Source organism: Dermochelys coriacea, chromosome 4 (genome assembly GCF_009764565.3).
Source record: "Dermochelys coriacea isolate rDerCor1 chromosome 4, rDerCor1.pri.v4, whole genome shotgun sequence".
Lineage (NCBI taxonomy): Eukaryota > Metazoa > Chordata > Testudines > Dermochelyidae > Dermochelys > Dermochelys coriacea.
The window spans coordinates 10,615,075-10,630,058 of NC_050071.1; the positions used below are offsets into that span (position 1 = coordinate 10,615,075).

The following is a 14,984-nucleotide window of genomic DNA, read 5'->3' on the forward strand; positions in this document are numbered from 1 at the left end:
AAGAGACATCTGAAAGGGCCCAGGTCTTGACTTCTGAACTATGTATACTTTTTATTTATGGTTGTAGTACCAAAAAGAGATGCATAATTGAAGCAGGGTTGAGTGCAAAACTAAAAATCTGTTTCTGAGAACATGTTCTTTTGCTTCTTTTGCAGACCACAGCAATGGGTCATTTAACTTGAAAGCCCTTTCAGGAGGCTCTGGCTACAAGTTTGGAGTTCTTGCTAAGATAGTGAATTATATGAAGGTAGAGTCATTTTATTTCAAGTATAATTTTTCTGAAACGTTTATATGTATTTATCCACTTGTCATCTCAGAAACATTAATATAAGCTGATCTTTCATTGTAGCACTAATATTAAGAACTGTTATCAGACACGCAGAACTACTTGTTTAATGCCAAAAATGTCATTAATACAAAAATTGTCATTATAAGATTCCATGTTTGTATCCAGTGACTCCTGCTCAAGTTTGCTCAGTTTAAAAGTAAGAAGATGGTTGAGAGTCTGCTGACATAAACCAGAGATGAGAACTGGTCTATGATTCAGGAACCATTTATCAACATTTCTTTCAGGGCTAATTTCTTCCATATGTTTAGGAATGTCAACTATCCTTAAATTTATAATTTGACTCATTTCCTGTCATCAGTTTTCATTTTAAGTGCTGTCTTTCATCATAACAGACATTATACATTCATTTTCTTACTAAGCTTCCAGAGCAAAATTTTGAAGATTCCAGTCCTTGAATTAATATCTATTAAAATACTGTGTATCATGACTTTTTTTATTTTAAATTAAAACAGCTAATTCTAGGGGGTGGGGATTGCCATAACATGCTACCAGTCTTAATAAATTGCTGTAGAGTTCATACTTTCACTAAGTACCTGCAGAGCTCTAATAGATAATATTTATTTTATCAGACGCGGCACCAGCGTGGTGATACACATCCATTAACTCTAGAAGAAATTTTGGATGAAACGCAACACTTAGATATTGGACTCAGGCAGAAACAATGGTTAATGAGTGAGGTAAAGAAAACAAATTTTCAGACTCTAACTAATGACCAGTAATAATAATAAAACTCAACTCATATACATTTGCTTAATGATAAACTCTGTAATATAACTGTTCTGCTAAAAACGTTGTGTTCTCTTTACTTGTATTACTTCTCAAGAATCTCCTAGTGCTGTCGTAATACTAGCTCTGAAACTGAAATTATTCTAAAATTATGAAAGATTGTAAAAAGAGTCATGTGAAGAGCATTTACTAATCTTGGTATAAAGTTAAATAATTCATTACTAATGCAATACAATGAGCCAATACTTGTCAAAGAATCTTAATATATATGTTAAATGCAAAACTGCTTCAGTTTTTGAAGATCTTATATTAACCAAAGGAAAAAAGTTTGGTTAAAATAATATCTATAGATTCACAGTTATTTACTGGTCAAGGGCTTTAGAATTTTCATATTTTGGTGAGCTAAGGGGATGGAGTGGTAGCAGCAGTTGGGGATTTTGGGTGGGGGTGTTAGGAGGTTACTGTTTGTATATACTTTTCCCTTTTATGGAAATACAGTATTTAACCAATTTGCCTCCATCCTCCTCCTCATAACACACTTTTTACCTGATGAGAATGAATGTTTTTATGGTCCTTCATTATGCTTTAGCAAAGTACAATTCCATAAATTGCAATGATTGGAGTCTGGTATCTTTAAATGTAATCTGCAAAATACAACACTGTTTTTCTTCTTCTGCTTCATTTATGAGTGAAACATTGCTTACATTTTTATTTAATACCAACTAACATAGACATATAACAAGAAAACAATCAGTATATATAGTAATTACATTAAAAAGACAAGATATAATAAAAGTAGTGTGGCTGTAACAAAAATTTCTTGCAACATTCCACTGGCACTAATATCCCTGCTAAATCCCAGAGATGTGCACCTGTAGGGTAAAATCCTGGCCCAAATTAAGTCAATGGCAACTCTGTTGAGGATTTCACCATTAGAGCATTATCATGTAAATGCTAAGCTAAGAAGAAAACACTTTGTTAAATTATTATTGCATTTATAAGTGATGATAGAGTATGAACAAAGGCTCAACAGCATGGTAGTGTAGTAGGCTATTAACAGGCAAATTACAGCAGTTCACTTCAAAACTTTGGTGGCTTACATAATCTCTTGAGAATTCGGTAGGCTACCAAAGTTAGTTAACTTTTTATGATAACTGTGTGTTCTCCCTCCTTTCTTCTTCCTGTGTCTCTTCTCTTTCTCCTTTCAGGGTCAGGCTGGCAGCTGCAGAAGAAACTAAGTAGGGTTGCTCTCTCTTACAGAAGAACTTTCATTGTGGTACTGGCTGTGAAACAGGAACGTATCTTTATCATTTCAATTGTCCATGAAATGCTGTTCAGTTTCACTCTGAAGTTGCCATCACGGGTAAAGTTCTTCTGTGCAGGAGGTCTGCTCTTCTCAATTTCTTCTGCATCTGCTGGTGCCGGTTGACACCAGTTGGGGAAGACTGACTACAGATTTGTTCATCCCAGGGTAATGTCTTTCACATCTGTAACCTCAATATGAGATCAGTGCGATACGTTGGGTAAATAGTTTGTTTGCATTTTATGTCCAGAATAATTCATGTTTTTGTATCCCCTGGTATTTTTATTCTTCTAATCTCCTTCCAAAAAGGAGCTGTGCAGCTTTTTCTAACACAGCTGCCACAAGTGTCTTTATGCATCTCCAGCCTAAGGTGCATTGTATAAATAGTGCTTAACCCTCCTGTGTAACGTAAAAAAGTACCATCATGATGAATTCTGCCTGTACTGGATCTGAGATCCTGAATCCCAAGTCCACTTCCTAATCATCATTATTAATTGTCAGCTACAATATGTTGCTGGTGTGCCGTCATTAACAGATGACAAGTTTGTTTAATCAAATATACATATACATGCATGTTTTTTCTGAAGTTTAAAACTTATGTCCCTATTACAGGCTCTAGTCAGCAATCCCAAAATAGAAGTTATAGATGGGAAATATGCTTTCAAACCTAAGTACAATTTGAAAGATAAAAAGGCTCTGCTAAGGCTCTTGGACAAGCATGACCAGCGGGGACTGGGAGGGATCCTTCTGGAAGATATTGAGGAAGGACTGCCCAATGCACAGAAAGCCATAAAGGTAAGTAACACTTGTGACTCACAGTTCAATCTGTTTGTCTTACCAAAGAGTAGGCTAGTGGGTGACTTGATCACAATGTATAAGTATATACATGGGGAACAGAAATGTGGTAATCTTCAATCTAGCAGCCAAGGACATACCAAGACCTAATGGCTGGAAGTTGAATCTAGGCACATTTAGACTAGAAATAAGGGGCACATGTTTAACAGCATGAGTAATTAACCTTTAGAACAATTTACTATGATTTGTTGTTCTTCATCACTGGAAATTTTAAAATCAAGTCAGGATTTTTTCTAAAAGATCTGCTCTAGGTCATGCAGGAATTAATTCAGGAAGCCATCTGGCCTGTGTTATACAGGAGATCAGACTTCACAGTGGTCCCTTCTGGTCTTGTCTGATGTCAAAATGTCTGAATCAGTGATTTTTTTTTTATATATATATATATACTGTAATTGTACTTCAAGATACTGCAGTGATTTATCTCCATTCTCTGGTAAACTGTCATAGCAGGAACTGCTTCACTTTCACAAAAGCAGACTTGGTGCAGTGAAATGCAAAGCCTATGTTAATCAATGAAACAGTCTTGCCTGTCTATTGTAGTGTTGCCAACCCTCCAGAATGGGCCTGGAGTCTCCCAGAATCGGCATCCATCTCCCGGTGACTATTGAAAGAAATCCAGGAGATTTTAACAGGCTATTTTAAGAAAATGACATTGTTATGGGGGGAGGAGAAAATCTCCCGGAATAGCTTCAGTCAGAGTTAGCAACCCTAGTATTGCCACGTAGCCTGATCCTGGTCAATAGGAATCGAGTACTCAACTCAGATCTGCTTTTTTCAGGCTCAGGCCTCTGATTAGTTACTAAGACCTTGCCTACAAACAAACTTGCACCCATTTATCTTAATGTGTTTTTAAATTGGTTCAGCTGAACCTGTGCAAATTTGTGTGTAGACACTCCTATTTTACTTTAATTGTGGTTTATTTTGATTTAGCTTAATCTGGTTCCTTAATCCAGTATTATGCATTGTTCTCTATTAGCTGGTCCATAGAAAGTAACAGCTTGATGTCAGCTATTGTAGTTAATCCTTTAGTTCTAGTGCTGGAAGTCAATGCTGAAGGTCTTGGGGTTAAACAGAATAGAAATTTTTTTCCTTTTAAAAACATACATAGGAAATTACATACAAAACCTTATGTTAAAGAAATGTTTAGGCTGCAAAGTCAAAACTCAAAATGTCAGAATTAAGGTGGCCTGTGCAACCTCACTGATGCCCATATGCAAATGGATTATGAGATAGTATGCAATCGTATAATTAAAGACTGTTTTTTCCCCAGGACCTTCCTTCATTCTTTGCAAAGGATGGGCCTGATCTAAGCATGAATCAGGGTTGTGCAGTGAATGAAGAAGTTGTTTGTATGACCCCTACCTTGTTTATGGATAGAAGTTGGAAGATATTTAGTGACTGAGGCAGGGGGTTGCAGGAAGAGAAAGGATACGGAGTGTCCGCCTAGAGAACTGGACTCATCCCTGACTGCCACAGAATTCCTGTGATCTAGTGGGCAAGTCACTTACGCCAAACACTTCACACATGACCACTAATTATGAGTTTATAATTTTCTGGATGCCTTGCTTGAGACACCTGGGTCCTTATTTTCTGAAGTGCTGAGAACTCACAACAGATGGCAGCTGAAGTCAGTGGGAACTGTGGATGTTCAGCACCTCTGGCATCAGAGCAGTGTGGTCTGGAGGAGTGACCGTAATGCTGTGAGTCAGGATACTTCTGCCACTGATTCACTCTGTGGCCTTGGGCAAATTACTTGCCTCTCTCTTTGTTTCCTTGTGTATAAAATGGGATAGTGCTACTTTACCCTCCTATCACCTAGGAGTGCTGTGATGACTGATTAGTTAATATCTGAACTTGCTTAAGCAGAGAAATAGAAAATTACCTCCTATCTAGAAGTCCCTCATTTTACTAAATTCCTCCTGCAACATTTTCTAGTGCTCTCTGGGAAGTGGAGGACCAAGAACTCTGAGTTGAACTCCACTCCCTGTCTCCTTGTCTTTCAAATTGTTAAACGTTGTCTACCGAAGAATGTAAATCAGTGAACAATTCAAAATAAAATTCAGAGCCTTTAAAACTACATATTGATATGTCATCTCACGAATTACATATAAATACTGCCTGTATTCTAAAGATCAAGTCTTTTGGGGGGTCTGTTCAGTCTTCCAGAGCGTATTCTCACTTCTGAACAGTTTCCTGTGCAGGGACTTACTTCACAGTGTCACAGCCGCTGTTTGTTGAAAACCATTCTCCTTTCTCAGTGTTTCCCACAGAACTTGCCACAAACAACTTGGGTAGTGTAGAATCTGATTAAATTTTTGCAGGCTCTGTCCTTGGAGTGCTTATATTGTTGTTTTTTTAATTGTACTGATTGTTGCTCTAGGATCAATTTTAAATTAAAGTTTTCATCCATCCAGATTCATCCTAGGTGTTATCTCTTCTACTGAAGATCTTTCCCCCACCAGTGTGAACTTATTATTAACTGACTGTTCTCTTCTCTTGCTTTCACTGTTCTTGGTGACCTGCAAAATGTCCAGTTCTGTGGCATCCCTTACACACTGCATCCTTTACTGGACTTTTTTTCCAACTGTTAACTGGTGTCTTACCACATCTTTCACAACTTTTCTGTCGTTTGCTATTTATAAAGGTTCTTTGGTCTACCATGCTCTAGTTGTGTACTGTTTTTACATTATGTACTTAATCCCATTGCTTCTTTCAATTTGTCCATCTCATCTTCACTTTGTCAAAGTTGTCAGATGTGGTATCCATTTTGCTGCTAACATCTAAGTCTCATTGCTGCTTCCCTATAATTTCTTTCATTCTCACTTTGTTAAAGCTTTCACTAAAGTGAGATCTAGTAGGTGTATGGCAATACTCCTAAAAGAACTTTTTTTTTTTTTAAAGGTATGTATCCTACTGTGACTTTATCCAGTATACAATCTGGACTGTTGAACAGCTATGTCCCCACAATTCTTGAACCTTGGGTGCCTCTTAAACTGCTTCTCTGTGATAGCAACCACTACTGGTCTGCCCACACAGCCTCCAGAATTTAAATCACTCCCAGCTAATACCGTACGAGAGCTATGACCAGCTACCCATGAATTACACTATGGTCAACACCAGCAAACTTGCAGTCCCAGACTTCCCCCCAGAAATGTGTATCTTGTTCTGCCCAGCACCCTCGTGGACAATACCAGCTTATATAAAGTCCATCATTTCATTAATAGAAAATGATACGTACAAATCTTATCTCAGATGGAGTTTCCCATTCACACACTGGTTTAGATAAAACAAGTCTATTCATTTCAGAAAGACAGATTTTAAGTGATTACAAGTAATGAGTAATAAAGGTCAGAATTAGTCACAAGAAAATAAGATAAAACACAATATCTAATTTAACAAGCTAAATGAATTCAAAGCAAAGGTTTCTCTCTCCACATGCTTTATCAGTCTTACTGGCTGGATTTCTTTCAGCTAGACCCCTCCCCTAGTTCAAAGTTAATTTCCTTGTTCTTCAGGTATTGTTGATGCCGGGGCAGAGAGAAAGGGAGGGGTATTTTGGGGCATCTGTTCTCCTTTTCTTATAGTTCTCTTTTTCTTTGAAAATCCTTTCCACCTGAGGTTCAGGAGACAAAAGGTCTGTGGGGAAGGGAACCTCGAGCTATTTCTTTGCCAAAATGCTGATTTCTTGCTCTCACCCTTTTTCCTGCTGAAGAATGTCCACTTAACCAGGCGATAATCCGTTTGATTTTGTTGACACCTGGCTGAGGCATTGGTTTGCCTTTTGTCTCTGAGGAACTGGTTTGTGGTTGCGTTTCTAAACTTGGAACATGTCTCAGTAGTGTTATACAGTAGAATCATATAGCTTTATGTACAATGTTTCCACATGCATTTTACTAGGACAGGAATGATCAGCAAATTGAGTTTTCAAGTGATACCTCACAAGGTTTACTTTGTACAAAATCCATCATAGTCTTGTAAAAAGGATGAACATAGGGATACAGACTGTCACACCTATACACTCCCATATCCGTATATCATTTGAAAGCTTATGTTATGTACATTTAGATGAGGTATGATGTGGAGCTGTCTAGTGGTGCAGTAAGCCTGTAGGCGAGGTGAAACAATGGTACCCAAAATGAGACAGTATCGTTTTTTCATAGTTCCAGAAACACTGCAACAGGACTATGAATTTTCACTGTTTACGTTAATTTCAACCACCTTAATATTAGAGAGACAGCGTGGGTGGGGGAATATCTTTTATTGGATCAATTTCTGCTGGTGAGAGAGACAAGCTTTTGAGCTTACACAGATCTCTTCTTCTGTGTGGCTCAAAAGCTTGTCTCTCTCACTCGCAGAAGTTGGTCCAATAAAAGATATTACCTGACCTACCTTGTCTCTCTAATATCCTGGGACTGACATGGCTACAGCTGCACTGTATACAACACCTTAATATGGTGTTTATTGGTCAAAGCTACCAAGTGACAAAGTATTAAAATATTTGTATTGGTTTTGTTTGTGCAAGTATTTTTTAGAAATGATGAAGTTATTTAGCATGTGGCAAAATGGCAAATATCAACATTTTGCAGTATACTAACTCGAAATGTTTTCGCATCACATATTCTTAATTGTCAAAGTGTTTCACAAGTGATTATAATGGTTTTCTATATTTTCAATTGAAATATGCTGACCAAATGAGTCTCCCTGAAGGTTTGCACCAGCAGCGGTAGATTCCATGCCCATAGTTTGCACTACATAGGGGGTCGATATAAATGTACTTGAATTCCTAATGTAATGCTTCTCCATTCATAAGTTTATATACATGCGATATAGCATCTCGTCTGCCTGGTGGAAGGTTTTATTTTGTAATTGCCTATGCGTGCAGTACTAGCCTTTGAAATGTTCTAGAAACTAGATTTTTAATTCAGTGATACTTATGCACAGGCCAATATTAGTATTAGAGATGGCAGTACACAGCTTTATATTATGAATATGCAAAAGGTATGAGAGAAAGAAGTGGCCTAATAAAAAAATAGCAAAGACAAAGACAACAAACAAGTCCTTACCTCTGCACTGAAGACGGATGAAAAGCATATTACAGCTCTTACCAACCATGTCATCAACAATGTGACAAAACCCATTTGATCCTGAATCAGATCCAGAAGTGCTTATTGACATATCTACTGGATTGCATGTAAGATCAAATGTTCAAGAGTCTACTGAAAATAGCAGATGTTGGTGAAAAACAAATGGAGAGATTTACCAGAAGTATACTTGATTCTGATAGTTAAGGTAGCTTCTTCAGCCTAGTCTAGAAATTGACATCAAACTATTTGTTGACATGGCCAGGAAACCAAAATTATGTCTGGCAAGGGAGGGACAATCACAGCAGCTATCAGTCCAGAAATTATATTCCGCAGAGCCCTGTACTCAGTAAGATGCAGAGATGATGTTTCAGTGGTAACTGTTCTTAGACACAGGTTCAACTGGGTGACTATATCCCTCTTGCACGTTAATGGAGCAATGAGAGGAATAGACAAAGCTGAATTAGGGCATCATCTTGAAGTTCAAGTTGAAAAAATCCATGAGCTAAGAGCATGCAACAAAGAAACCACAGTGTGCATCAGAGATGCCATGGCTGTTAAACAATTGATGGTTGGAGACAAATTTCACATGTGATGAATTGGCTGCTGAGTACTTGAGGCAGATCATAAGAAGATTTGACAAAGCTAATTTTGCAAAGTCTTTGACAGATATAACAGTAACACTGTGAAAACTGCAGAAAGACCATATCAGACAGATGGTGGTAATGCTGTGGAATGTGGTTAATGGTGCCACATTGTTAATGTTGCTAGTGTTACTGTTCTTGGAGCTCCCATGTCAGCTGCACTAGCAGACAGTGCAGCAGTTTGTTTCAGCAGACCTCCATGTTGTTCATAAGAAAGAGCACAGGCTCGGTTCGGTGGTGATGGTGCTTGGTCAGGTTTATTGTCAACAAAGCACAGTACCGTCACCCCATAGGAGCTACAGATAAGCTAACATTTGTGCCTGTGACAGTGGTATTAGTTCAATCAGGACACCAGGGTCCTGTCCCCTAGACCAGCACAAAGATGCCCCTCCTATAACTTCTGCTTTTATGCACTGGTACAAACAAGTTACATACTACATTCCATATGCTTTTCATTATTATCCTGTACTTTGTACCTGCTAGTTTGAACAAAACCTCCGCTTCCATTATCCTGTCATTCCCTCCTTATCTTACAAGGAATCTGTGTGCCCCTGTACCTTCTCCTAGGAATGTGTTTACACAATTACTTGAGAACTCTGGGTTCTTGTTTCCAAAGCAGAGGAATCTTATCACTTCAGAGATCTTGCCAAATTGGCAGAGAGTGATTGACAAGCCGCAATCTCTGCATCAAGGAGGTTGGTAGCAGTGCTGTATGAGCAGAGTCAGAGAGAAAAGGAGACTCGCAGAGACCTGAATTGCTTACACCACAATTCTAGCCGTCAAAAAGGGCAGGTCACTGGCCAAGCTCTCACTATGTGAGGACAGTTTGAAGGGCCTGTCAAAAGAGCAAACGAAGATTTGGACTTTGCACATGGGTAAACCAGACATTGGATCACCATTGCAACATGGATGAAAAAATATGGATGATGATCTACTTCCTGTATTCTTCAAGGGCTGAGTGGCATCTGAGCTTCTTATAAGACCTTATTTGTGCCTCTATCAGTAGGGATTGCTACACAATCAACTGTCAGTAGTTAAAACAATTTTCCCTGCACAGTAGTCTGTGAGCTGAACCCTAAAAAAATAGGGTACTGTTTGGGTGGGCAAAATCTCTTCCTGCATTTTGAATAGCTCTATGTCAACAGATGATAAAAAGTTTATGGTGGGCCTTCCTGCAGAGTTGCTTAGTGGTACAGTAGAATCTCAGAGTTACGAACACCAGAGTTACAAACTGATCAGTCAACCACATACATAATTTGGAACAGGAAGTATGCAATCAGGCAGCAGCAGAGACCACCCCCCCCAAAAAAGCACTGTGTTAAACGTAAACTACTAAAAAAATAAAGGGAAGGTTTAAAAAAAATGTGACAAAATAAGGAAACTATTTCTGTGCTTGTTTCATTTAAATTAAGATGGTTAAAAGCAGCATTTTTCTTCTGCATAGTAAAGCTTCAAAACTACATTAGTCAGTGTTCTGTTGTAAACTTTTAAAGGAGCAATCAAAACATTTTGTTCAGAGTTATGAACATTTCAGAGTTGCAAACATTCGCATGGCGTTCGTAACTCTAGGGTTCTACGGTAGAATTACGCCTGTTTGTGGTTTTTTTTGCTAGCAGTCAAATTTTGAAAAAATTCTTAATATGAAGATTTTTTTTAATATAATGACTTAAAAGAAAGTCACTTTGATTGTTTTATTCAACACATTATTCATTAGTAAGCAGAAAGGAGCATTTTGGTATCATAAGGACATCAATTTCAAATCTAAATCTACAGAATTAAACCTTTCCTGCCATCTAAATACTACATAATGTAATAGAAATGTCTTTTCCAGGTTTTTTGAAGCTTTTTCAATGCTTCTAATGTTGTATGTTCTGCCATAACTACATTGACGAGTGACATATCAAGCCCACAATAATACAAAATGGATACATCACTAATAATCCAATATTCAGTATTTGACCAGAAAGTCTGTGACATCCTGGCACCCCAGTATTCACCACTATCATGTAATTAGGATATGTTTGTACAAAGTGTGCCTTGTTAAGTATCATTCTGAAAGTCTTGATCTGCTAGACTGTAATAGCTCATTGGATGGTACATGCTATCATCGTCTATGAAATTAGGAAGTTTGGCTAGGTACGTTTCACTGAAATGTGTTGTGAGGTTGAAAACACCCACAAGCAGCTTTTCAGGTACAACAGTAAAAAGGCCAAGCAATGTGAATGGCTTATTGAGGAGATGCACACAAGCACAAGGATTACCTCAGGAACCATGTACAATAGAAACATCTCAGAGGCAGCACTACGCAATGGGAGCTGTTTGATCCAGGTCACAGCAAAAGAGCTTTCCAGTAAGTGGGAAGATGATAAAGGGGGACAATGACATCATGATGGTACCTCACTTTCCCTACAACACCACCTGAGGGGCAAGGACTGAACTGTGGGAAGTGATGGACCCAGGCTGGAGGGATTTTTTGCCTGTGTATGAAAACCTGGGAAAGCCAAAGCAGCTTGTGCCTTAAGAATCTGCCAGCCTGTTTATCACTCAGGGTGAGAATTTGCTAATATTTGTATATGGCAAAAATCCATCCTGGCAAATGCTCCCAAAATCCCGTTCTTCTCATGGCTATAATTAAATGGAACCATTTGATTCAATCACAAAACTTCTTTAGTGTCAGGAAGGGAATTTGGAATTGTACCAAGTGAAACACACTAAGGCAATGAAAATAATCAGTACTTTGGGGATGCCTAATAAAATCCATGAAGTCATGTATTGTTAGTTTGGGCATAAGCCATTTTTGTCTGGCAGAGAATAGATTAGATTAGCAAATAAATTTGCATTAGCATTTGAAGTGCATTAGGATGGTGGTTGTCAAATGCATTCAAGGGGCAACAATCTTTGGAGTAGAGGGCAAGGATGTAATTTATATACCCTCATTGAGAGAGAGAGAGACAATGTGATGCACAAATCCAAAGCTGTCTCACTTTGGGATTAGTTTGGGGAAGGTCACTCTATTGAGGTGGGGAATGGTTTGAAGGTCACCGTCCCTTGCAGAACTGTGGCTGAAAAGCTGCAATATTCTTTCCTTCTCAGGACTGAATCTTTTAAAAGTTCCTACGTTTGTTTTTAATTTCTGGAAATGAGGTAGTTACATTGTCTTGTACTGTTTCTTAATACTTTATCTGATGTATTATTTTTATCAAAATAGAAACCCATGTAAGCACAACAAGCTTGTACTCAGTTCTACTCTATAACTGAGTTCTGTTAGAGCTTTAATTTCAGCCATAAGAAATAAGTCTGTCATTTGCTTAATTATAAGCTCTAGCTCTTATAGTGACCATATAAAATCATATTGGTATCTCAGTCTCCTTTTTCTGCCAGGTACCCATGATACTCGGCTTACTCCTGAGGAATATACTCATCATTTAGTACCAGGCACATTTTGATAGAGTGGTACAGAAACATGTTTTGAAGCCAATCTAATGCCACAATAATCCTCCAAAACTGATATTTCACTGCAAAGTGAGAGCTCGTCTTACATGACATAATGTTAAAGGTTTTTCCCTGCTCCCTAGCTAATTGACAAGCAGAAAATTGGAGTATATTCATTTTATAAATGGAAATACCAGAAATACACACTAGTAGTTTGACTCTTTTTTTTTTTCTATTTGGTTTTGAGGCTTTAGGGGACCAGATCACCTTTATTACTCGTCCTGATAAGAAAAAAATTCTTTTCTACAATGACAAGAGCTGTCAGTTTACAGTAGATGAAGGTAGGTGTGTTCTTTACAACTTTTTTTACTTGTAATTGATCTGCATCTGTATTCCATTTGTTTTTTTTAAGCACCTGTACATAAGTAATCTTTAGGTATTATGGTCTCTTAAAACACCTTGATTAATCAAAATGCTAAATAAATCCCAGTCTGTCCAAAATTACATGTTTTGTTAAATCAACTGACCTAATAGATGATGAGGTGTGTTCACAGCCTTGGATAGCAAATCTCAGATTTCAGGAGGGTCACATCCGTCCTTCTTTCCTTATAGCTAGGTGGGAGGAGGATCCCAAAGCTTTTCTGTGTAAGCACAGGGTCAATGTATGGAAGAGGTTGAATACTTAGATTATAAATTCTTGGGATAGGGACTGTCTTTTTGTTCTGGGCTTGTACAGTGCCTAGCATAATGGGGTCCAGGTCCAGGACTGGGGCTCGTATGCATTACAGTAATGCAAATAAATAATAATAATACTATACTAGTGAACTCTTTCATTGAAAATAGTAACTTACCCTGTAGTTCCCAGCAAAAATCTTGTGGATGGTTTGTGCTCCTTTTTCACCACCTGATAGGCACAAAGGGAACAGAACAGGGCAGAGTCTGAGCCACAAAGTACTGATCTTGTTAGGAGAGCGGAATGGGGAACCATGGGCTAGGTACATGGGTATGAGCAGAGGGAGGGGGGAAAACAGGCAGGAGAGGGCAGAGTCAGGAGTTGTGAGGTGGGGGGATAGGAGCTGGGCATGAAGAGCAGAGGGCAGGGGACAGAATAAGGAGGTAGGGATAGGAGCAGAAGGGAACAAGGAGAGGGTGGGGGGTCAGGGATCAGAAGGGACAATAACTACTAGAGTACACTCCTCTCCAGAACACAGAACTGAACCCACGATTCCTGAGGATTCCTTTGCTGTCTGGCAAATAGCTGGGATACCCAGTGGCGAAGTGTGTCTCCATTCTGTGCACTGAATGAGGCAGGGTCCTGTGGAAAAAGTAGTGTGATATCATGGAATTACAGACTGTATCCTAATGCATACACACAAGGGGGCTGAACTAACTTTGCAGAGGCATACTTTCATATGATGTACCTGCCATAACGAAGTAGAGCTCTGTGCAAGCTCGACAGCTTGTCTCTCTCACCAACAGAAGTTGGTACAGGAAAAGATGTTACCTCACCCACCTTGTCTCTCTAGTATCCTGGGACCAACACAGCTACAAAAACACTACATACAGCAATTATCAAAATAGCATTTGTTCTACTCTTGGCAACTTCAGCTGTCTTCTGGTACAGCAGGAGAAAAGGTTACATGTCAGATTTGCACCAGATGATGAAGATTAATTAATTTATGTTGAAAATTTATCTTCAGAGGAGCTATCCAACTAGTACAATAGTGCCTAAGATAACATCTTAAGTTAGAAGAAATGAAAACAGTTTGACACTGAAATTTGAATTTAATTTATTCACAGGACCATTAAAGCAATAAATAAAAGTTAAATATGTTGAGCAAATGTATAGTGAGACATTCATTAATCTTTTAAGAGAATGCAGCAAGTGAAAATGCATATTATAAATTGATTCCTTGCAGGGTAAATTTACACTTTCAGTAATAGCTTTATTCTGGGAAGAGATTTTAGAAGTTGCATCACCTAGGACATTAGAAAATTATAGCTCTTTCCAAATTTTGGTGAGTGAGTCTGCGACTTAAGTTCCATGTTTTCCTTTTTTTGTCTTTAAATTTTCAACCCAAATTATGCCTGACAGGCAAAGATGTAAGCCTTTCAGCCTTGTCTACCATAGGGAATTCTCCTTTTCCCACCATTGCTAGCACTGTTCAGCTCCACCATTAGTTGGAAAACCTAGGGCAGGTTGCTCACTAATTTAAAATGAGCACGTGTCATCTAATCCTGTTCAAAAAATGTCTGTATGACCCAGTGCTTAAAAGCCCAGCAGCCCATTTACACTAGGGATCCCAAAGTAGAATCATAGAACCATAGGGTAAGAAGGGAGGGTCATCTAGTCTAACCCAATGCCAAGATCCAGGATTTGTTGTGTCTAAACCATTCAAGACAGATGGCTAGCCAGCCTCCTTTTGAAAACTCCAGTGAAGGAGCTTCCATGACTTCCCTAGGCAATCTGTTCCATTGTCCTACTGTTCTTACAGTTAGGAAGTTTTTCCTGAGATTTAATCTAAAGCTGCTATGCGGTAGCTTTAACCCATTGCCCCTTGTTCTGCCCTCTGTGGCAAGAGAGAATTTTTTCC

General features: G+C 38.5%; 1 protein-coding gene across 1 annotated transcript in view; it reads left to right on the top strand.

The window, feature by feature from the left end:
• The window catches only part of GTF2E2 (general transcription factor IIE subunit 2), a 57,996-nt gene that overhangs the window by 31,153 nt on the left and 11,859 nt on the right, over positions 1-14,984 (top strand). Inside the window, exons 3-6 of the mRNA XM_038399888.2 lie at positions 156-247; positions 919-1,026; positions 2,991-3,173; positions 12,638-12,731. Coding sequence (XP_038255816.1) covers positions 156-247; positions 919-1,026; positions 2,991-3,173; positions 12,638-12,731 — 477 coding nt within the window. The remainder of the gene's footprint in view (positions 1-155; positions 248-918; positions 1,027-2,990; positions 3,174-12,637; positions 12,732-14,984) is intronic.